Consider the following 22,033-nt stretch of genomic DNA (forward strand, 5'->3'; position numbering starts at 1 on the left):
GAGTCTACACTACCGCCGCGTTCTGTCGACAGTAAGTCAACAGAACGTGGCAGTTTTGTCATCAGCGGTAAACCTCATTCTACAAGGAATAACGCCTTTTTTCGATAGTACTCTGTTGAAAAAAGGTGCTATTGCATGCAAACTGCTTTTTCGAAAGAGAGCTTCTAGACTCTCTTTTGAAAAAGTGGCTTGCTTTGTCAACAGTTAGACTGCTTTGTAGTCTAGATGCTCTTTTTCAACAGAGGCTTTGTCGACAGTGTCTGTCGACAAAGCCTCTGTCGAAAAAGTCGTGCAGTCTAGATGTACCCTTACAGTCCTTTTGTTTCCAAGTGTTTTCAAGTACCTCTTTGGAGTGGGGAGGCAGAGGTGAAGCCAGCTGAAGACAATTATTGTTCTCCTCCCCTGCCTTATATAGAATTTCAATAAAGTGGGAAACTTTTCATGGATTCCTCCCCTCCCCCCCTTTGTGAAAGGTTCAGCTGTCCAATATGTGGATTAGTATCAGGTGACCAGGTCACCTGACTTTACCTCATCCAGGAGTCAGTAACAGAGTGGAGTGTTTCCTGGACGGCCAAGCCTATTCACAGTTCAGTGTTCTAGTAGATGGCCCATCACCTCTGTCAGGCTTTTCCATTGTAGTACCTAAAATGTTAGCAGTGGGAGTGATCCAAAGCAGCAAGTATGAAATACCCATAAAGGCCAATATTTCTTAAATTTGGGAACAAAAATGACCCATGCATATAAATGGGATAATCATATTCAGTAAATCATAATCTTTCCAATGATACCTTACATGAGCCATCTTGTATAAAATGTATCTGTATGTCATATTAATATCAAGCATATTTTCATAAAGCGTCTGGAATACCACTCAGAAGTGCCATTCATTAAATCATTACCTTAGTGATGTTTATATTTGATTGAAGATATTCAAAGGAATCTATTAAAAATAGTCATGTGCTTTGGAACTTTTTATACTTCAGCCTTGATTGTCTAGAACTCTTATAACAGTTCCATAAATCAACAGATATATAATGCTCAGTTATGCAGACAAATCACAGAAGCAAGCATTCTTCGGTTCCAATTAATTTGGATAATCAAACTTCTCGTGTACTGTCTATATTTAGTCTCTCTACTGACTGGTCAGTGACTCTTTACTGAGCCTTGGTCTACACTAAGGAGTTATTATGGAATAACTGTCCTTATTTTGAAATAACAAGCGGAGCATCCACGCTACCGAGCCTATTGTTTTGAAATAATGAGCTGGTTATTTCGAAATAACAACTGCTGCTTTCCATGAGGAATAACACTTATTTTGAAATTGTTATTTCGAAATAGCGGTAATGTGGATGCTCCACTGCTGTTATTTAGAAATAACTACTCCCCAGAGTCATTCATAGTAATTACTCCCCAGTGCTTCCTGGGGCTCTAAGTCGAGGTAGCATGTTCACTTTAAGGGAGCTGCCTTGCACTAATTTAGAGGCTTCCCTGTAGTGTGGACACATTATTTTGAAATAGTGGTTTTGGGTGTTGTTATTTTGGAAAAATTTCCTAGCATAGACATGCTCTTAGGGAGCTACAGATGTCTCAGAAAACGCTATATGTGATGGGCTTAATTTATGCCTGGTCCTCATTACTTGTTACAGAGACTGATGGCATAACAGTTACATAACACCATCTTGATTTCTTTATGGTTTCCCATTGTCTTCGTATACCCCACCTGATGTGATGTGATGTAGTGGATAGCTGTAGAAGCATTAAGGTAACACTAAGTGAAGTGACTCCTTTTTAAAAGCATTATTCCTTCCCTTCTTTTTTTAAGAAATTAGTTTTCCCATCACAGCAAAGTTTCCCACATTAGAGCATATTTAGCTTCTCTCAAAGTGCTGTACAATGTCAACAGACTTCAGCTGCTGCTAACACATCCAGACTTAGTCTTTGCAAGTTCATTCCAAAGGGGGAAAAAAAGGTTATAACCAGCAGCTCTCTGTTTGTTGGACACAAACAACAGAATGTGGATTTCCACTGTGTGGCTGCAGCAAACTTATTTTAACTCATTCAACAACTAAAGGCATTGCAGAGTAAGGACTGGGTTTACTTGTTCCTATCTCAGCACAGTAGGCTGGACTTGATGACTTCTCAAGGTCTCTTCCAACCCTAAGTTTCTAGGATTGTGTGATCCTACCTTTGATAAACAATAGATAAATAATTGAACTTTACAGGGGGAGAGGAGAGTTTTCCTCTAGCGGAGTACAGATGCAACTCAGTTTAAAAATAGCCTGTTGTCTCTACGGTTTTTTATTATAAATGGTTTTATTTAAATTGGCCATAATTGAGGCAGACTAGTGAGACATTTTATGACATTGATACGAAGAATATATATTCACTGTACAGGTGCCAGCCAATTATCTTTGTAAAATTCAGTTAATGTTCTTATACCAACTTTTCCAATCATTCTTATATTTTCCACTGAACTATATTTATGGGTTTAATTTAAGTGGGAAAGAGTTTAAGCAGCATGTAAATTGCGCATTAAAACTCAATTGAAGTAGGGTTGAGCAGTGTCCATTGACTAACCAGTGTGACCTTAACACAAAACTGGCTTCCATAAGAGAGTCCATCTGTTCATAAAAAAAAATCAATTCAAAACAAATAGGGTTGATTACTTTTCAGCATTTTTTCAAAACAGATTGGTTTAGTTTACTGTATCTAAGTATGTTTATAGAGAGAGCTTCTTAATTTTATCCTTTTTTTGTCATTGATAAATAACTCTTCACGAAAAAAACTGATTTCCGGCATCTTGTTAACACTTAGATACTGGTTGTTGGAATTTCCTTACAGCACATGCCAAAATAAATTTCCATTAATATTAACTGTGAAAGCTCCTGATTAAAGAAATCTTAAAAAGCTGGATGAAGAAATAATTAAGTTTTGTGTGGCATCTGCGCAGGCAGGCTGTGCTTTTAAATTTGAGAAAATAACTATTAGAGAGAAGTTTTAAAGAAGCCCTTTTTTCATTGGTATGTAGGGAAGAAGAGGGTACTAAATAGCTAAATTGACCATCTAGATTTTGTAACCAATGACATAGCTGTCTTAATCCACACTATTTTGTAACAAGCAATAGCTCCCCCTTTGTGATGTCTTCTTTCTTAATGAACATTGGAAAAGTGTGTTTGATGCTCATTAAAAATATCAGATGTTGGCAGCATTTATTTAATATCTGAAGAAAGCAAAGGAGCAAACTTGACCTGGATTAAATTACTTAAAAGCTGCTTGCTATTGCATGCTGTTAGACTGAAATAATAGTTCAGCAAACAAGCAGTTGAGGTTTTGTATGTGGGATGTGATATGTAGGTGGTTTTATTAGCACCATTAAAGGAACTGCTAAGTAAGATTCAATCATACTGCCACAACCTAGATGAACAATATGTATCTTCAGAGTGAGATTAAAATAATTTTAAAGTATGTATGTCTGCATTGCATGTAAGCCCTGGGTTAGTAGAACTCAAGACAGCAGACCCTGGGTTTGTTAACTGAGGATTTGAGCATCTACAGTCACTTGTAATCTCAGGTTAAAAATTATTGAACTCTGGGTCCCAATTTGTGGCTCCAGTGTCTACACTGCATTGTGCAGGCTTGAGCCTCACCACCACTATACCAGACTTTGTAATATGAGTCAGCTCTAGGCCTTGGTTTCTGGCGTATTATAAGAAAATTTGACTCCCTACCAAACATGATTGTCCAGAGGACAGAGAAAGTCAGTTCTTGGCATTGTGGGATTCATTTGACAGATTCCCAGAGCATGACTAGAGTGGAGCTTTATCCACTTGGCAAAACAATATGTCTTGAACAATGGGTTCCAGCTTAACTCAGGTTCAGACCCTCCACTCTCCATCCTCTTGTGGTCCTGATATTCTTGGACTGAGCCCTGATTAGCACAGTTTGTGTACAGATGGAATGTGGAGCCTGAATTTGAAACCTGGAATTACTTTGCAGTGTAGACACAACCAGTATTACAAAAAGTCCTTCATTACATCCATGATATCAGTATCCAGATAGTGCACTATAAATACAACGCACTACAAGACTATGATCCTGAAAACTACTTTAAATGATTGACAGCAAATAATAATTGCCTGGCACTTAATGGCTGGCTTGCCTCTTTACTTCCCTGGAATGCAAATGGGAAGAAGAGCATAGAAGAGGAAGTTCCTCTGAAGAATCATGTTCACTGGCTGCCCTTAAGCTATTTCAAGCTATTGTGCAAATTCCACTTAGAGGTCTGAACATGCTTAATTCCCATCACGTTTTGAGACCTGTGGATGCCACAGAAATTACAATTATTTATTATTTTAATTTCAGGATGCTACGAATATTAATCAACCACTTCAGTGTATTTGTGGATACAATATTATTATTCCAACACTTCTGGAAAAATGGGGAGAAATAGTAGTATTCATAATCAATAAATTGGTATAGTAGTAGAAAACACAGGTAGTGACTGAACTGCTGATGCATAGTTGACTTATGCTTTCGTGTCTTTCCCTGAAGTAAAATAAATTAGTGTTTAATATCTGTATATGAACTCATTTGAAATATATCAGAAGGTTTAGTGAAGGAAAGAATCCTAGTTATTTACTGTGTCAGACAGAAGAAATATGAATTATCATTGGTAAGGATGTAGCTGAAATGACAGTTTATCTCCTTAACCTCACCTCTGATATGTAATCAGGCATGGTCGTCTTTCATCATATGGTATTTTATGCCTGTTTTAGAAGCCAAGAGGGTTTATTGTTGGCAAAGGGATATGGGAAGCAAAACCATTGTTTAACTGTAGTATTTTTTCCAGTCTGAAAGAATTCCTGCCTAAAGAATACATCAAACAAAGAGGAGCTGAAAAGAAAATATTTCAGGTAATTTGAGACATTACTTTTGTAAGTATAAGAAGAGTTTACATTCACAGCTCTGTAGTCTCTGCATGTCCGCTGCTTACATAATAAATTCTCATTAACTCAAGTGTAAAGACGCTGACAACCTTTCTTTTCTTCCATTGGCAGATTTATTATCCTTTGTGTTTTTATTGAAGGTCATTCACTTTCAGTGCGTGTTCAAGGTTCCTTAGGCCTTTTTTCTAAATTATGTGAACCGGGAAGATGTGCATTGGCATTGAAATAGAAGCACACTTAGGGAGGTCAGTTTAGTTTTATGCATGCAGCTTTTCATGCCTTCATAGCTCAAGCATGAGCTTCAAGTGTTGTGTAAGACAGAGTTCTTCTGGGCAATACTTGAATTCAGCGAGGTGGCTGGGAAGGACCAAATTGTAAAAGACTGAAATGATCAAATACACAACATGCTGACACTGCTGGAAATGTTTTATAGGATTTTGCCCTGATGTGTCAATGCTGATTAATATATAAACCCAGCAACAAGTAAGTATATGAGCAATTTTATTTAGCTTAGAAAATTTTGAAGTTAGCAGCTGAAATATGGTTATTCACATCATGAAAGAAAATGGCAGAGACATATGTTCTCAGCATGGAACCTCATTCTAATTGTGCACTGCTAGAATTTTTGAAGTATTATTTTTATTCTGTGCACTCCCAGTGAATAAATTCTTTAACTCATGAATTAGTTATAGGTGGAACCATTAGTGCCACCCACAGTTGTGTTTGTCCAGCACTTTTCCAGGCTGGATGTCAGCCACAGAGTGAATTTTTTTGTAATATTTCAGCAAAAATGGTCCATCCATTTCTTAGGATGAGACTGTTTTGTCCAAGTTAAAAAAGATTGTTACAAGAGATTTGTTGAGATATTCTAGCACAGGATAGGCAATAATTTTTGCAGGGGAGCCACTCCCAAGAATTTTGGTAAGTTCTCATAAGCCGCACTTTTCTTTTCAATTAATGGAAGTGTGTGACGGACCGGGCCGGGTCTGGGCACAGCTGAGGGAATTCGCTCAGGGTGAATTGCTCAAACTCGGGGTTCCTTACAGCCCCACACTGGAGACCTTCCCAAATAGGCCACAAACCAGTCACAACGAGCACTTCAGCTGACAATCTGGCCAGCCAGAAGCCTCACAAGCAAAACCCCTCCGAAACCCCAGCTCTTCCTCTGCCCCAATCAGCCCCAGGCCTAATACTAAAGATCACTGTTGCACCCATGGGGGGGTGTTTGCCCCAAAAGTCTGTACAAAGGGGATCATGTGAGGTGTCACATGAAAGCTTATGTTCTACTGATTCATTATATGCTATTCATGTACTTGTATAATATCTGTATGTGGAGTTATAAATATGTACTCTGTGTTGACCACAGACAGGTTAGGGGTTACAGATCCCAATCTCACCTACCCCGAATGGGTTCTTCCGGTCCCAAGAAACCAGCCACAGGTCCCAGACAATTTACACTCTGGATCTTACCCACAAGACCACGCTGAGCCAATCCTTTAGAATCTAAAATCTAAAGGTTTATTAATAAAAGAAAGAAAAGCATGAGAGTAAGGTTGTTAAGGAGAATGCATTACATGCATCTAATCAGCCAGTTCTCGATACAGACTCTTAGCAGAGATGTTATAAACTGCTATCTTAAAGTCTCTGGTGTACAGCCTACGTCAGGATGGGTCCACAGTTCTTTCCGGCTCGTTGTTCCCTGCAAGGCTGCAGCTGTGATCAGAAGCTGAACTCAAGACCTAATGAAATCTGCCACATGGCATTTTATATCCATCCCTGGTCTCTTCCAAGCTGGAGTGGGTCACATGGCCCAGGGACCTATTCTTGTGTCCCAAGCCAACAATCATCATTCTGGCTGGTCTGCAGGCATCCAGATTCATTCCTCAGGTGTGTCTTTGGCACCTAGAGATCTATTGTCCCTGGAGCCTCGCTAATTAGCATAGACACTGAATGAACATTCCAGGCACATTGCTCTGCCTCAGACAGAGAATTTTCCAGGGTCAGCACAGAGTACAGATGTAGAACTCCACATACAGATATTATACAAGTAAATGAACAGCATATAATGAATCAGTAGATCATAAGCTTTCATGTGACACCTCACATGACCCCCTTTTTACAGACTTTTGGGACTAACGCCCCCCCCCCCCATGGGTACAACAGTGATCTTTAGAATCCAATAATGTGACAAGGCGTTGTGTGGTCTGGGATGGAGTTGGGTGTAGAGGGAGCTCAGGACAGGGGTGGGGTGCTGGATCTGCAAAGGGGTTTGGATACAGGAGAGGATTCTGACCTGGAGTAGGGGATTGGGGTGCAGGAAGGGGTGCCAGGTGCAAGGTCTGGCTGGGAGACGTTTGCCAGCATAGGTGGCTCCTGGCTGGCGGCGCAGCTACTGGTTGCTGCCGGTAAGTGTGTGTCTCTGCGTGGGGGGGCAGGCACACTGGGTTCCCACCCTTGCAAGCACTGCCCCCATAGCTCCCATTGGCTGGTATCTGTGACCTCCTCCCCACCTAGGAGCTGCTGCCAGAGGGATGTGCCAGTCACTTTCAGGAACTGCCCAAGGTAAGCGCAGCCAGGAGCCTGCACCCCTCACCTCCTCCTGCACCCCAGTTCAGGACTCACACCCAAACTCCCTCCCACAGCCCACACCCCAAACTTCCTCCTGCATCCAGACAAGTCCCTCCCACGACCCACACCCCAAACCCAAACTCCCTCCTGTAGCCCACACCACTTCCCAAACACCAAGCCCCTGTCCCAGCTCTGAGCCTGCACCCTCCCCCACCCCGCAGCCAAACTCCCTCTCAGAGTTTGCACCCCACAACCATTCCTGCACCCAAATGCCTTCCAAGAGCCTACATGCCAACTTTCTGCCTAGCCTGGGAAAGTGAAGGGTGAGATGGGAGTGGGGTCAGAGGGAGGGGTCAGTATGTGGCCTTGGAAGAGGGCAGGGCAAGGGATGAGCAGCTGCAGGGGTGGGGGTCCCTGAAAATGTTTAAATCAAAATGGGGTTCCTCTCGAGTTGCTGAAGTTTGTGACCCGTTGATTGGGGGATACAGTAGCTCAGCAGGACTGTCTAGTTGCTCTCCCCAGTTATCCTGAGCCATTGTGGCCGGTCACCAGCTCAGAGAACGTGCAGACAGTTCCCTGTGTTCTTGATTCTCCCTCTGCTGGCACCTAGTCAGAATAGAGGAGGAAAAGCAGGAGGAAAAGGACTCACAGAGTAGCAGGAGACAACTGAAGGTATGGGCAGGCATGAAGGGAAGATATTAAGGAAAGGCAGTGGCTGGAAGCAGGGGATGGATCGTGCGACAGGCTGGGGAGAGAGCCAAATGAAGAGTGGGGGAGATTAGGAGTGGTTGAGCAAAGGGACTGGAACAAGAGGCTGCAGGACAGTAACAGTGAAAGTAATTTTAGGGTACTGCTAGACCAGTAAGCTTTCTTTCAGTATCAAGTAACTTGGTTTAAATGATAGTTTAAAAAAGAACTCAACCCCTACATGGACATGATATTGGAATGAACCAGTTTGGCTTCTCTATAGGACTCTATATTGGAACTCCTTGAGCATGTCATCAAAATATTGCATGAAGAGGAACCAGCTAACTTTATTTTAAAATTCCCTTTGGTAAAGTCTTTAACAGGATGCTGCTAGGGAAATTAATTAGCCATGAGGTCAGTGGTAGAGGAGTTTTACAAGCAAGAAACTGGCCTAAAGACCAAACATTTAATATACTCCATCTTCCACAAGCTGAAAGCTGAAGTGCCTGTAGGTGAACGGATATCATGGTGACTAAACCTTAACTGTGTTCAATGTAGTGTATTTTGGAACCAGTATTAACGATTAGTATTTGAGTATTTCTAAATAAATGGTAACTACTAGGAAACAGATTTTACATCATTGTAGACAGGTTAAAATCCTTTTCCAAATTAGAGTGACTTAATTTTTTTTTTAACACATGGAAAAATAAGATGGATAATGACATAATTTAGTTGATAAATCAGGATATAACCCCACATGGAAAGTTGCTTTGATCTCTAATGGCAGACTCTGAAAAGGATTCAGTAAAGAGAGGTTCAGAAGCAAGTATCAAAGTGACTAGAAACATAGAAAAACCCTACAGAGAGAGAGAGGTTTGGGACTGTTTACCCCATAGGAAGGAGCAGGGAAAAAGGTAGATGATATATACATTAATGGGTAATATAGTGAAGGTAGATCAGTGAAAATGACAGGGAGCAAGCTTAACACTAATACAAGGCAGTCCTGTGTACACATTGAATTCCACAGGGTACAGAGGTTAAGTGTAGTGAGATTTTTAAAAGATTGGTCATTTGAGTGAATGGCTGGGAAGAGGCAAAGTGGTTTTATGTAAGATATGAAAAAAATTGAGAGATAAATGTAAATGATGATGATTAGGCAGAAACTTCCCCTTCGGGCACCTTGTTCCATAATTCTTTGTGTAAGAAAATTTGAATATATAACCTCACTAACATTTCTGCCTAGCAATATTTTGATTTAATTCATTTCAAAATTAAAAAGCAGCCCCAATCAGTTAAAAGCTGGCACATATCACGTCCTATTCCTTTCATACTTTCCAAGAGGCATTATTTCTATTCAATCTAATTTATACAAAGTAAATTGAGCTCTTGTTCTAGGAACATAAAAACTGTGGAGAGATGACTGAAATTGAAGCCAAAGTGAAGTATGTGAAGCTAGCACGCTCCCTCAGGACATATGGTGTGTCCTTTTTTCTTGTTAAGGTAAGTTGGGATTATGCTGGCAACAGATGTCACCCCAGATGACTATCTTAAAGCAAAGTCATGAGTATCCAAAGGTTAAGGCTGCAGGACAGCCTTTCCCACTAAAGACATAGCTTGCTGAATTGTATTGTGGTAACACCAAACAGATCAGAGCCACATTTTAGTGGATTCAGTTGGCAGGGTGAAAGGCAATCTTGTTCAGTCTTGGACTTTTTTTATTTGACCTACCAAAATACTTTCACATCAAAACATTTAGGAAGACATCACAAGTCTGATTTCCCCAGCTTAGGTGACAGAGGTTTACCTGAATGTGTGTATTAAGATCTCTGCATCTTACAAGAATCGTATTCTCAGTTGTGCAGTTATTTTCTCTTATGCTTCATACAGCCATCAACTGAAGGCCTTAAGTTTTCTGCATTTAAAATCACAGTAAGTTTCTAATTGGCAGAAGATGACTACTTGACATGACCTGGCAAATACAGAATTGTTTTGGTGCTGCTAAACAAGACTTGAATCATTGCTTGCTCAGGGTGCATCTACACTGCAGGCTTAACTTGAAATAAACTATGCAAATTGAGCTACGTCAATTGCATAGCTTCTTTAGAAATAGAGCACTCTTTCTGCGACTTCCCTTACTTTTCGTACAATGAGGGTTCCAGGAGTCGGAGTAAAAAGTCCTCCAGCTTGACAGTATTTCGACATTATTTCAAAATGACTGCCTGCTGTGTAGACTAAGTTATTTCGAAATAGTGCAAGTTATTTTGAAATAATGTTGCTGTGTAGACGTACCCTCACTATTCTCTCAATGAGGCGGTGCAGGTATGAACAGAACTGCAGTCTAAATTCTCCATTCTTAGGATCACAATTAGTCCATCAAGTGACCAGATTTTTCTGAAGTCCTGAGCCACAACCTCCACTGAAGCCGATGAACTATTCGAGTGCTCGGCAGAAAGTGTGAGGGATGATAACGCTAAATGCTCAGCATCATTAACTTTAAGTAGAAGTGACACTGTCCTATTGAGCACCTTTTTATGGAGAACTGGAAAAGTAGAATTTCAGCTCTCAGGCTGTTGTTCTCAGACATCAGAGGCCAGTATTAATTTTACCCTCTGGAGTAAATACATGGTGTAGCTTTGGCATCTTACCAGGTATGCCTATTATATGCTTATTTGATTTTGCTCTCTGTATGTATTTATTCCTTTTTCCTAAAATTGTTTTATTTTCTTCAAAGCCTAAATACTCCATTACAGTTCAATGCATTAAATTCTTTTGCAAGTGAGTTAAGTGGCTTACATTATAGTGATTTATGAATGAAGAACTGAATGGTTTTTCAGGATCCTAAGTAATGAAACTTAATTTGCGCATACATTTTTAAAAGAAAAAAATTCTGGAATTAATTGGAAAGCACAATAAGCAAGGGATCATTTCACACTGGTTTCATCAGTTTATCTATGAAGTTGTATATTTGAAGCTATCATGAAAATGTGTGCAATTTTCAATAACTAAAATATTAAAACTGTACAAGCATGCACATTTATAACAAATAATCCACTTGAAGAATATAATCCGATTTTTCAGCAATGGCTAACTGGATTGGTAGGCTGAAGATAGAAATACTTAATCGTGTATTTTTGTGAATGTGTCAGTTTGACTCCATGGTTTTCCTTATAGCAAATAGAACCTGAATCGTTCTGTACATGTGGCACAGATAGAACTTCAGTCTGAAAGAAGTGTGTGTGAGGAAAGTGGACTAATTTGAAGTCCAAGTCTGATGTCTAGCAAAGGACCTAGTGGGTAAACTAGGAGTTGATTCTCTGCAACCCAGGACATAAAATAAATTGAGGGGGAGCAAAACATATGGATTGATTTGCACTTTTATTGCACAGTAAATTGGTATCTGATGTTGTTATGTTCCAATGGTCCTTGTTCCATGGACAGTAAGTGCTAGAGAGGCAGTATGCTCGGCCCTTGAGAGACATCACCTAGGTCCTAGAGAGATTCTTACAGTGATGATTGTCAGTGAAGTTGTTTAATCAGTGAGTAAAACAAACATTTTAGAACTATGATGTGACTGACTTTGTCTCCTTTAAACCCCAGAATCCTTAATCTGTCTTGCTCCCTGCTAAGTCTTCATTCTCTTCATAAAATATGTGACCAGTTGCCAATGTAATTTTTAGACTGGAAAGCTCGTTTACTACATTTTACCAGCAAGATAGTTGAAAATAACTTTCAAAGAACTTGGACAGTAAAATGCCCTTTTTATTTGAAGGGAGGTTTCTTCTCCCTACTTACATTTGCGGAATTGCACAGTGAGGGTCAATTGCACTTTGATGTCATCCAGCTGTTTCTGGCTAGATTCTCAAGACCTAAGTGAAGTTTTGAACCTCATTAGCATTTTGGTATGAAATCTGTTTACTAACATCTCTTTCCAGGTTATGCTAAGTGTGGTATCTGCATTCAAGAAGCAAAGTAGGGTAGATATCAACCACATAGAAGGAAGTTGCACTGAAAAATCAAGCAATAGTGCTCCTTTGTTCTGTTTAATATGGAGATATACCTATCTCATAGAACTGGAAGGGACTTGGAGAGGTCTTCGAGTCCAGTCCCCTGCCCTCACAGCAGGACCAAGTACCATTCCTGACAGATTTGCCCAGATACCTAAATGGCTCCCTCAAGGATTAAACTCACAACCCTGGCTTTAGCAGGCCAATGCTCAAACCACTGAGCTATCCTTCCCTACCTCCATTGTTTGGACAGTCACTCCAATCAGTGCAAGTAGCGGGAAGTTGCTGCCAAACCACAGTGGCAGTAATAGTCACCTCACACTAGTGTAAATGACTGCACAAGATGTGGGTCCTGGAGAATGAAGACACAGTCATTTCTCAAACTGGGTCCGTGAGGGAATTCCAGGGAGTCCATGGGCCCCACTTAGCAATTCCTCTCCCTCCTGTAACTAAATCAGGCTCCCTACCTGCCCTAGTTCCATGCAGCGCCTGGAAGCAGCCACTTTGTGACCCCTAGGTACGCGGGAGAACAGGGTGCTCCTTTTGCTGCCCCTGCCCCAGTGCTGGCTCCGCAGCTCCCTTTGGCCAGAAACTAACCAATGGGAGCTGTAGGGGCAGCATCTGAGCATGGGGACAGAATGCTGAACCTCCCTGGCCACCCACATATCTAGGGGCTGCAGGGACCCTGCACACCAAGCTCCCCCTCGCATGCAATTCTCCAGCCCTAGCCCACAGTCTCCTTCTGCATCTAAACACACTGGGAACCCGTAGCCTGCACCCTCCCAACCCTCTGTCTCAGACCACATCCCCCTTCTGCACCCCCCCGCATCCTTGGTCCCACCCTAGAGCTCACACCACCAGCAGCCAGAACCCTCACCCCCTTGCAGCCCAATCTCCTGCCCCAGCCTGGTGAAAGTGATTAAGGTGGGGAGAGCAAGCGATAGAGGGGGGATGCAGGGAACAGGGCATCAAAGAGGCTGGGCCATAGGGGTCCCCAAATGTTTTTAAATCAAAATGGGGGTCCTTGGGTTACTAAAGTTTGAGAACCACTGGACTAAAAGTCACTGGAGATGGGTATCCACTAAATTCTGGTGTGTGTCTCTCAAAGAAGATAACGCTGGGCTGGGTACCGCCGAGAGTTTAATTAGCCATGTTGTAGGTAAGATCAAAAAGACAGTGAATCCTTGAGGCTCTGAATACAACAGTGGTCTGTTGTACTGATGTGTTTGCCATATCCAGAAACACTGAGTTTGGGCGCATGAATGAGTCTACAGTGTGCCTAGTTCTTCCTTTTTCTGGGTGTATCCAGTCCCAGTCATTCCCATTCTGCTTCCTCCTTTTACCTCTGACATAACTCGTGATACTTTTGTTACAGGAAAAAATGAAAGGCAAAAACAAGCTGGTGCCTCGTTTGCTGGGTATCACCAAAGACTCAGTGATGCGTGTGGATGAGAAGACAAAGGAGGTGTTGCAGGAATGGCCACTGACAACTGTGAAGCGGTGGGCTGCCTCTCCAAAAAGCTTCACTCTGGTACTCTTTCTGTGTGTTGTTACAGTGAAGGAGGGTCTATCTGTCATGGGGAAAGGAGCATGGACTGATGCACTAAACCGATTGGCCCTCTCGGCTTTAGTTTAGTTTAGTCCTGAAGACGCAAGTGGGCCAGTTTTCTTATGGCCAACACGCTGACTCATGTACGTAGCCCGACCCTGATTATCCCAGCAGTGTTTGAAAGAGCCATCTGCCTGCCATCTGCTAATTTTGATTGTGAATAATCAAAGTTTTCAGAGCACAGTATAAAAGCGACTGGCTGTGAAACTAAATAGGGCTAAAGAAAATGCCTGACAGCGAGAGCCTTAAAGAGCGCAATTTGTTGAGCTTATCAAAAGATGATTGAGAAATGGCTTCATAGTGGTTTGTAAGTACATTCGTGGAGAGAAATTGCTGGGGGCTCTTCAGTCTAGTGCAGGGGACTCTGAACCTTTTTCTTGCTAAGAACTCTCCAACATAAAAGCTATGGTGCTACATTGCTCATGCTTTGGCTTCTGCCCCAGGTGACAGGGCTCAGGACCCAAGATTTAGCTCTATGTGAAGGACTTTGGCTTTCTTCCTTGGGCCCTAGTGAGTTTGATACCAGCCCTGCCTGGGGGACCCCTCTGAAACCTGCTTGAAGCCCCCTCCGCCCTCAGAGTCCTGGTTGAACCAATGGCTGGAAGATGAATTCAGACAAGATAAAATTAGAAGTAAGGCACACATTTTAAGTGAGGGTTAGTACCATTGGAGCAAACTGCCAAGGGATGTGATAGATCAGTGGTCTCCAACCTTTTTAATCACAAGATCATTTTTCAATGTAAGTGCAATGTAAGATCTACCTCAAACCCAAATACCCTTGCCTGGCTTCCTTCCCCCTTTCCCCCTTCTCTGAGGCACCGCCCCTGCTCCATCCCTTCTCGGAGGCCTCACCCTGCTCACTCCATCCCCCTTCCTCCCCGAATCTCATTCACTTTCACTAGGCTGGGGTAGGGGATTGGGGTACAGGCTCTGGTCTTGGGCCAAGGGGTTCAGAATTTGAGAGGGGACACCCTGAAGGTAGGGGGCTGGAGTGGGCTCTGGAGTGGACATGGGGATAGGGCATTTGCTTGGGGAATGCAGGTGCCAGCTTGGTAGGTTCAAGTCCCACTGCCCACGCAGATAGTGGCTGGGCAGCCAAAATGGGCTGCCCCAGGGATGGACCTAGCTCCTGCACTGGGAAAGCAGGATAAGGGACCCATGGGAGGTGGGGTGAACCAGGGGATAGGGCATTTACCTGAGGAGCACAGGGTGGTGGGCTCAAGGAGCAGCCTGACAGCTGCCCCAGGGATGGAGCAGCAGCATCAAGGCAGGAATTACTCCTGCCCCGGTCCTGCACCACCCCCAAAAGCAGCTGACATGTACAGCAGTGGCTCCGCATGCTGCCCCTCATCTACAGGCACCAACCCCACAGCCTCCACTGGCCACTGTTCTCCATCACTGATCAATGGGAGCTGCAGGAGTGGGGTCCACAGGCAAGGACAGCATATGGACATCCCCTACTCTCAGGGGCTGCAGGGACATGCCGGCCACCTTGAGGAGCACAATTACCACAGGGATAATTACTCCAGACATGACAGGTTCTTTGACATCACTACTCAAAGGATTAAATGTAAGTGTAAGAGAGAAATGAAAGTGATGCAATGCACAGACCAGTCACAAACCAAAACTAACCCACTTGGCAAGCAGGAAAAGTGGTAACAACCCCCCATGTACGTGTTGGGTCAGGAGGTGAGAGGGGGAGAGAGGGAAGGACAGTGTGTGTTTGTGAGTGTGACAGAGATTTGCATTGCCAAGCTTCCTCCATCCCCTTCTCTCTGTGTGGAGACAGGGTACAGGAGTGGGGGGAGGGGAGAAAGGACACTGACATCTGTGCCCCCCTCTTCTCCCTCCACACCCTGCACAGCAAGCAGGAGTCTCCCAAGGGGCAGCTCCAAGGCAGAGGAAGGAGCAGCATGACAGTAGGTGGAGAGGCAACTGAAGTGCCAGCCCTTGAGAGCTTCCCGGCCAAACCAGTCGGAATCACCTGTCAGAGGCTCCAGGATCTACTGGTAGATCCCGATCTTCTGGTTGGTGACCACTGTGGTAGATATTCCCTGTCTTGAAGTCTTCAGATCAAGACTGGATGTCTTTCTGGAGGAAAAAGTTTAGTTGAATGCAAATTATTAGACACATGCACAGGAATGGGGTGAAATTCTGTGGTGTGTGTTACATGTAGGAGGTCACAGTATATGATGTAATGGTCCCTTCTGGCCTTAAAAATCAATGTATGAAATGGCTCTAATAGAAAGAGCTGTTTTCTCCTCTCATAGTTAGTTCATTGTGGAGCCTTGGAATGCTTTTATCTAACATTAGTGCTATTAACTAGAATAGAACATCAAAGATAAAAGGACACTTCAGCTGCATTTTGGGGGTTTTGGTGTAAACCCTGATCCTTACATAGTAGATAAGCTTGTTGGATTAAAAGTAAAAGAAATTTAAAAAATATATTTCCCTGTCTCTAATTATGGACATCTTCATACAGCCGCTGTTGATTTATTTAAATTTATTCTCAGGGGTGAACTGCTTATTATACCTTCTTTTCGTAGGATTTTGGTGAATATCAAGAAAGTTATTACTCAGTTCAAACCACTGAAGGTGAACAGATCTCTCAGCTAATTGCAGGTTACATTGATATCATCTTAAAGAAGGTAAAATATTAGAATCTCAGTAAAAGTGCCGTAAAATTAGTAAAAGCACTGTCTCGCTCACCAAAGAAAGGTTACCGATAGCAGTAATTCACTTTCTTTTGTAACACTAAGTAGGTTGTGTGGGTGTTATTTATATATATAATATTTATATATGATTCTCTGATAGCAAGAACTCCTAGAAAATTGTTTAGCTACTATAAAGAAGTGTTTGTGGCAATAATATTAAAACTATAAGTCATATTAAGGAAATGGTTTAGAAAACTTAGCTGAGCCTGCTTGGGCATTTAAGTGAATATCCTTCTGGAAAACAGATACACGTCAGTGGGCAAATATCAAGACAATAGTGCCCCAAACATTTCTTCTTAACTGGAGTGAGGCAGGGAAGGAGAGAGGACTTATTTAGGAAGCAAACTTTCTACTGCCACTAAAGACTAGATTAGAATTGTCCTGAGTCTGTTGGCATAAACTGCACCAAAAATCAAATCACTGTCCCTGTCAAAATTTAAGAATAAGTAGCCATGTTCTGTGAAGTCTTAAATGTATGATTTGAACTTTGCGATCAAAGGAAGAAAACTCGGGTTTACTTCCTTGTGACTGAATCAGAATATTTTGAAATTAAGTTTTGTATAGACTGTATGGCAGGATATGTTGGTTTTCACCTCAATTATTCAAAATATGCATTAAATCACAAGTGAAAACTGAACTGTAGTAGTTCACCACAATAGTTAACATTTGCCAACAAATGCCACATGATTACTAGTTGTGTTCTAAGCACTTTGTGGGGAAACCTGTGGCATCTTAAATACTGCTGAGTGCCTGCTGTTGACAAATTTTACTAGGAGTAGACCAAACTACAACATGATCCATTATAAGTATTTGTTCATGCCAGAGAAATGACAGACAGCTGGATATTTCAGTAGGACTGTGGATATTTGTTTAGGGGAACGCCAGGCCTAGAATAAAATAAAACTCTGTGTCATGAGTCAAATGAGAATTATACTGTTTTCAGTTGTCAAGCTTGAGTTCTCTCTCTGCCACATCTGATTACCTCCGTATAGAAATCTTGAAACATCAATTTTCAAGGCATATTTAAGTTCCTTATACAGCTGGATGTTACGTCTCAGGAGCACAGGGGCAAGCCAGGCACTCAGCCCCAGGAACATCTGCTTTCGCATCCTGAAGTTCAGGAGCCACTGCTGGTTGTCCCATTGCTCCAGGACCGGCCAGTCCCACCAGTCGGAACTGGTATCTCGTCTCCAGTATCTCCTCTCCACGGTTGGCTATGGATGCCACAGGGACGCCACCGCATCCGGAGAGAGGGAGTCCAAAGTGAGCTCGGCTTCGAGCCCATGCAGGAGTAGCGAAGCAGCATGGAGCAGCAGCTGCAGACACTCTAAAATGGCCGTCTGGGGCCAAAGCAGGCACAGGGCCACCCCTGGCTCCATGGCACAGCAAGCACAAGGCAAAATTCACAAAAGACACTAGGTCACAAAGTTGTGGTGTCCAGTAAGGCAGAGGGCAACCACAACCTCCGCCCTTAGAAGGTCCTGGTGCCCTTTTACCCTCTCCAAAGTAGTTCCAGGGGGAAGTTTTTGCACAAGAGCATCCCGCCAGTGTGGACGCTCTCTTGTGCAAAAGCGCATGGCTTTTGCAATGCACTTTGACCAGTGTGGACGCGCTCTTGCACAAGACCTTTTGCACAAAAACTCTTGCATAAAACGGTTTTTTCGCAAGAAGCTTGCAGTGTAGACGTAGCCACAGTGTAGTAGGTGGAGCTGTTTTCTGGGAGGGGCAAGTGTTTTGTCTTATTCAAAAACGGCCTGCTAGCACTACTATCCTTGCTAGTCTTCTCCCCTTATGCATATGAAATTCACCGGTACAAGGACCCAGATTATTTTGTGCTACCCATGTGTTCTGGATGCTGAAGTTCCTTGTCACCTTTCTGTCATCTACTGCAGCCATAACATGGAGCTGTATGCTAAGACGGAGTACCTGCTCACATAGGAGAGTTCCAGAAATCACAGTATAGCTCTTGAAAGAGAGAGAGCGCACAAGAGAGAGAGCAAAAGAGAGAGAGAGAGAGAACTCATGCAGATGGCACAATTTGTGTAATATAATGACAAAATAAAGGCAGACAAGTTCAAAAATGAAATGAAATAAAAATGCTACATAACTATTTAAGTTTTTTGTTTTTTTCTTTCTTTTTGTTTATTCCAGAAACAAAGTAAGGATAGATTTGGGCTCGAAGGGGATGAGGAATCAACAATGTTGGAAGAATCTGTGTCACCTAAGAAGTGAGTTCGTGCAATGGAAAAAATGGCTCTTTCCATAAGAGTGAAATGTGTAATAAGCAGTGGGTAGTTTTCTTTAATCCCACCTATAGTTTAATATATTTTGGTCCTTAGAAGAGTTACTTAACTGAAGAGTCATTTCACAGAAAACAATTCTGTCGTCATGCTCTTCTGCAGAGTTAAGCTTGTTGTTAAGTGTTTTGTCCTAAGACATTTGGTATAAAAAAGTATACACAGTTATGGTGACTGAGCCACAGCCTACGGAACTGAGACTAACTCAGTAACAATCTGTAGTCAGAGTTGTAAAAATTCAATTAGTGCAAGGTTATGTGCCCCGTTTGTGGATATTTATTTGCTTTTTGTTTTGTTTTTTGGGGGTTTTTTTTGCTTACATTTGCTAATTTGATGGTTTACGTGCAGTGCTATTCTGTAACTGTCATTAGCAGAGTTTTGTTCAATATGGGGAAAAAATCCATCAATAATCTTTTAAATGCTGCTCAGGCTGAGGAGGGGATTGGCTAATAGTGCGGCACACGGTGGGGAGCCGGGATTTCACTGGAGAAGGGTGGATTATACTGAAAAGAATCAAGTGTAGAATCCTGGAGCTGATGGTGCACTTGAAAAGGAATGTTCATGGTCTCATTACAGTAGAGTACAGGAACCGTTTCAGTGCCGGGAGAACTTTAATGGGGCCTAACTTAAGCCTCTTCTCTAAACTCAGTTGGAAAGGAGGGTAGTGTCTCAATTGTGATTTGTTACACAAATGGCTTACAGGAAATGAATTGGTTAGCTCTTTTATGTGGCCTTACAGGAATTTTTAGCTTTTAGTGTAGCCCACATGTTTTCACAGGCCAAACTTCCCGTTCCAAATAGCTTCCAGAATGTGTCCTCTTAGTCCATTTTTCCCATGTACATTGTTGCTTTTTTAATATAAAATTATGCCATTGCCTCCAACTGTTGGCACTTAGACTGTATTTAATATGCACAATACTCTGGTAAAATGGCATATACATAATCAATTTTAACGTATGTGGTCCTGGTCTTCTGCCATTATTTGGGATGCTGTCAAATTTCTATGATAGGCCAAGTGTAAACACGCACGGTTTGGAAGAAGGGGGTATACATTTTATCCCAACTCCTGTGTTATTTCTTGCAGTATTCTGGGATGGAAACGATCAGGTCTCCCAGGTTTGAGTGCATTAATAGCTCTTAATATTTGTCTTCCACCTCAGATGTAATAATTTCCCTTTCTAATTTCCATCAGCTGTATTGCATTCATGCATACGTTCATTATTGTCATTGTTATTCAAAACTGAGACCAAGTATTCATTTAATTTTGAGCCATACTGAGATTATCTTTAATCCCTATTGCATAGCAAGCCAGCTTTGTTCTTCCTTATTCTCTTGTTATTTATATAACTAAAAAAAGTCTCATCTTATTTATTTTAATTTTCTTGGCAAGAGCTATTTCAGCTTGACTTATAGACATTTTCCCTGTACTCCTGCGTTGTCTAACTTTCTTGATATAGCTTTCTTTGTCAATCAACCCCTATTTCCATTCCCTGTAGGCTCTCTGCTTACTCCTAATAACCCCTGTGAAGTGGTGTTCTTCCAGCTGGGTCTCGAGCCTTTCCCTACAAGCTTTTTTTTTCCCCCTTTTTTGGGATGTGAAATTCAGATAGTTAGTTTTTGTATAGTTGATTTGAATAAATTCCAAGTTACCTCTGCACTTCATTCCAGCTGACTTCTTTAACTAACTAATATCCCAAAGTCTATGTTTATTAAATTAAAAAAACATGGCTCTTGACTTGGTTTGTACTACCCTTTCATTTAATGTAAACAGAATCAATTTGTGATCATTCCATCCAAAGTGATTTCTTAGGAGAGCTCTTTTTTGATGTTCTCACTGCTTACTTAAACCAAGTCTAAAATTATATCACCTCGTGTTGGTCTGATTCTGAATATGGAGTCACCAGACACACAGACCTGTCTCTTCCTGATATTGGGGTGAATTTGTTATGTGTTCTCTCAGTCCCCTGTACATCAGTCTCATTTTTCCTAAGGCTCTGGTCCCTATCTCTTATCTCTTCCTCTCTGCTGTAGGGACTGGCTTATCTTTTCTGCCTTGCCCCACGCCACCTTCTGCTGGTTTCTCCTCTTCATTCCCCAATGATGGATACTCATTTTCACCTGCTTTGTGCTTCATGGTCATATTCTTCCCTGGATCACCCTCCAGGTCCTTTTATTCAGTTTTGAGTTCTCTGTACCTCCTCTCCTGCATTATTCCTTCAAATCCCTGTCTGAATGTCATTGTCTCCAGCTCTATCTTTAATCCTTGAACTTCTCTGCCATGAGTTTTATCGGGCATAATTTCCTTTGGATACCCTTCAAACATGATGTGCATCATCAGGTCCTGCAACCAACCCTCTCCTTTCTCTCTCCTCTGTCTCTGGTCACTTCTAGTGCTGCCTCAATAGCCATCACTGTCTTCTTCTCCTAGACTCCGTTCCTAAGAAGATGGGATTTAGTTGGGATTGGTCCTGCCTAGAGCAGGGGGCTGGATATGATTCTATGAAGGGAAATATAAATTGGGGGCCACTTCCTCTACCTCCTTCCCACAGAAGCTGTTGTTTGCTGCTTGCTGTTCACTAAGCCAGTGTTAGCTAGTGACTAGCTTTTTAACTGACCAAAGCACCGCCCCCTTAAGAGATATTAGCAAGCTCTGAATCAAGCCACATACCTAGAACAAATCACTCTGCTTGTGGTTTTGCGCACAAAATCTCCACTCTTCCCTCAGGCTAAACTCCCATGGAAACTCTGCCATTAACTGCCATGTTCTAATGTGCATTCCTACTTCAGATCTACCATCTTGCAGCAGCAGTTCAACCGAACTGGGAAGGTAGAACATGGCTCGGTGGCACTGCCTGCGGTGATGCGTTCAGGCTCCAGTGGCCCAGAGACTTTCAATATTGGCAGCATGCCTTCGCCCCAGCAACAAGTCATGATTGGACAAATGCACAGAGGCCACATGCCTCCCCTGGTGAGCAACCTGTTTGTTTGATAATGTCCTTGGAAACCAGCACATGTAGCTTCTGCTGTGACTGGTATACAATAAGTATGTGCCCATACCCTGGTATTAAGTAAGGCCTAGGGGTATCTGTTGTTTTGCTGCCTGTTTAGTACAGATTGAACCTCTGTAATCTGGATTTGCGTAGTCTGGCAAAACCCCGGGTCCGGCATTGTTGGTAATCCCATGGGTATTCCAGGGCTGGAGCATTCA

At 42.3% G+C, this 22,033-nt stretch overlaps 1 protein-coding gene across 7 annotated transcripts in view; it reads left to right on the plus strand.

Moving 5' to 3' along the window:
* Positions 1 to 22,033, plus strand: part of TLN2 (talin 2) — a 372,445-nt gene that overhangs the window by 213,267 nt on the left and 137,145 nt on the right. For all 7 annotated transcript variants that reach the window (XM_006127334.5, XM_075897670.2, XM_025186799.3 and 4 more), the window contains 6 exons: positions 4,850 to 4,913; positions 9,597 to 9,701; positions 13,581 to 13,736; positions 16,361 to 16,462; positions 18,680 to 18,756; positions 21,613 to 21,793. In XM_006127334.5, coding sequence (XP_006127396.3) covers positions 4,850 to 4,913; positions 9,597 to 9,701; positions 13,581 to 13,736; positions 16,361 to 16,462; positions 18,680 to 18,756; positions 21,613 to 21,793 — 685 coding nt within the window. The remainder of the gene's footprint in view (positions 1 to 4,849; positions 4,914 to 9,596; positions 9,702 to 13,580; positions 13,737 to 16,360; positions 16,463 to 18,679; positions 18,757 to 21,612; positions 21,794 to 22,033) is intronic.

The sequence above is a fragment of the Pelodiscus sinensis genome, chromosome 14, assembly GCF_052426305.1.
Source record: "Pelodiscus sinensis isolate ZL-2025 chromosome 14, ASM5242630v1, whole genome shotgun sequence".
Lineage (NCBI taxonomy): Eukaryota > Metazoa > Chordata > Testudines > Trionychidae > Pelodiscus > Pelodiscus sinensis.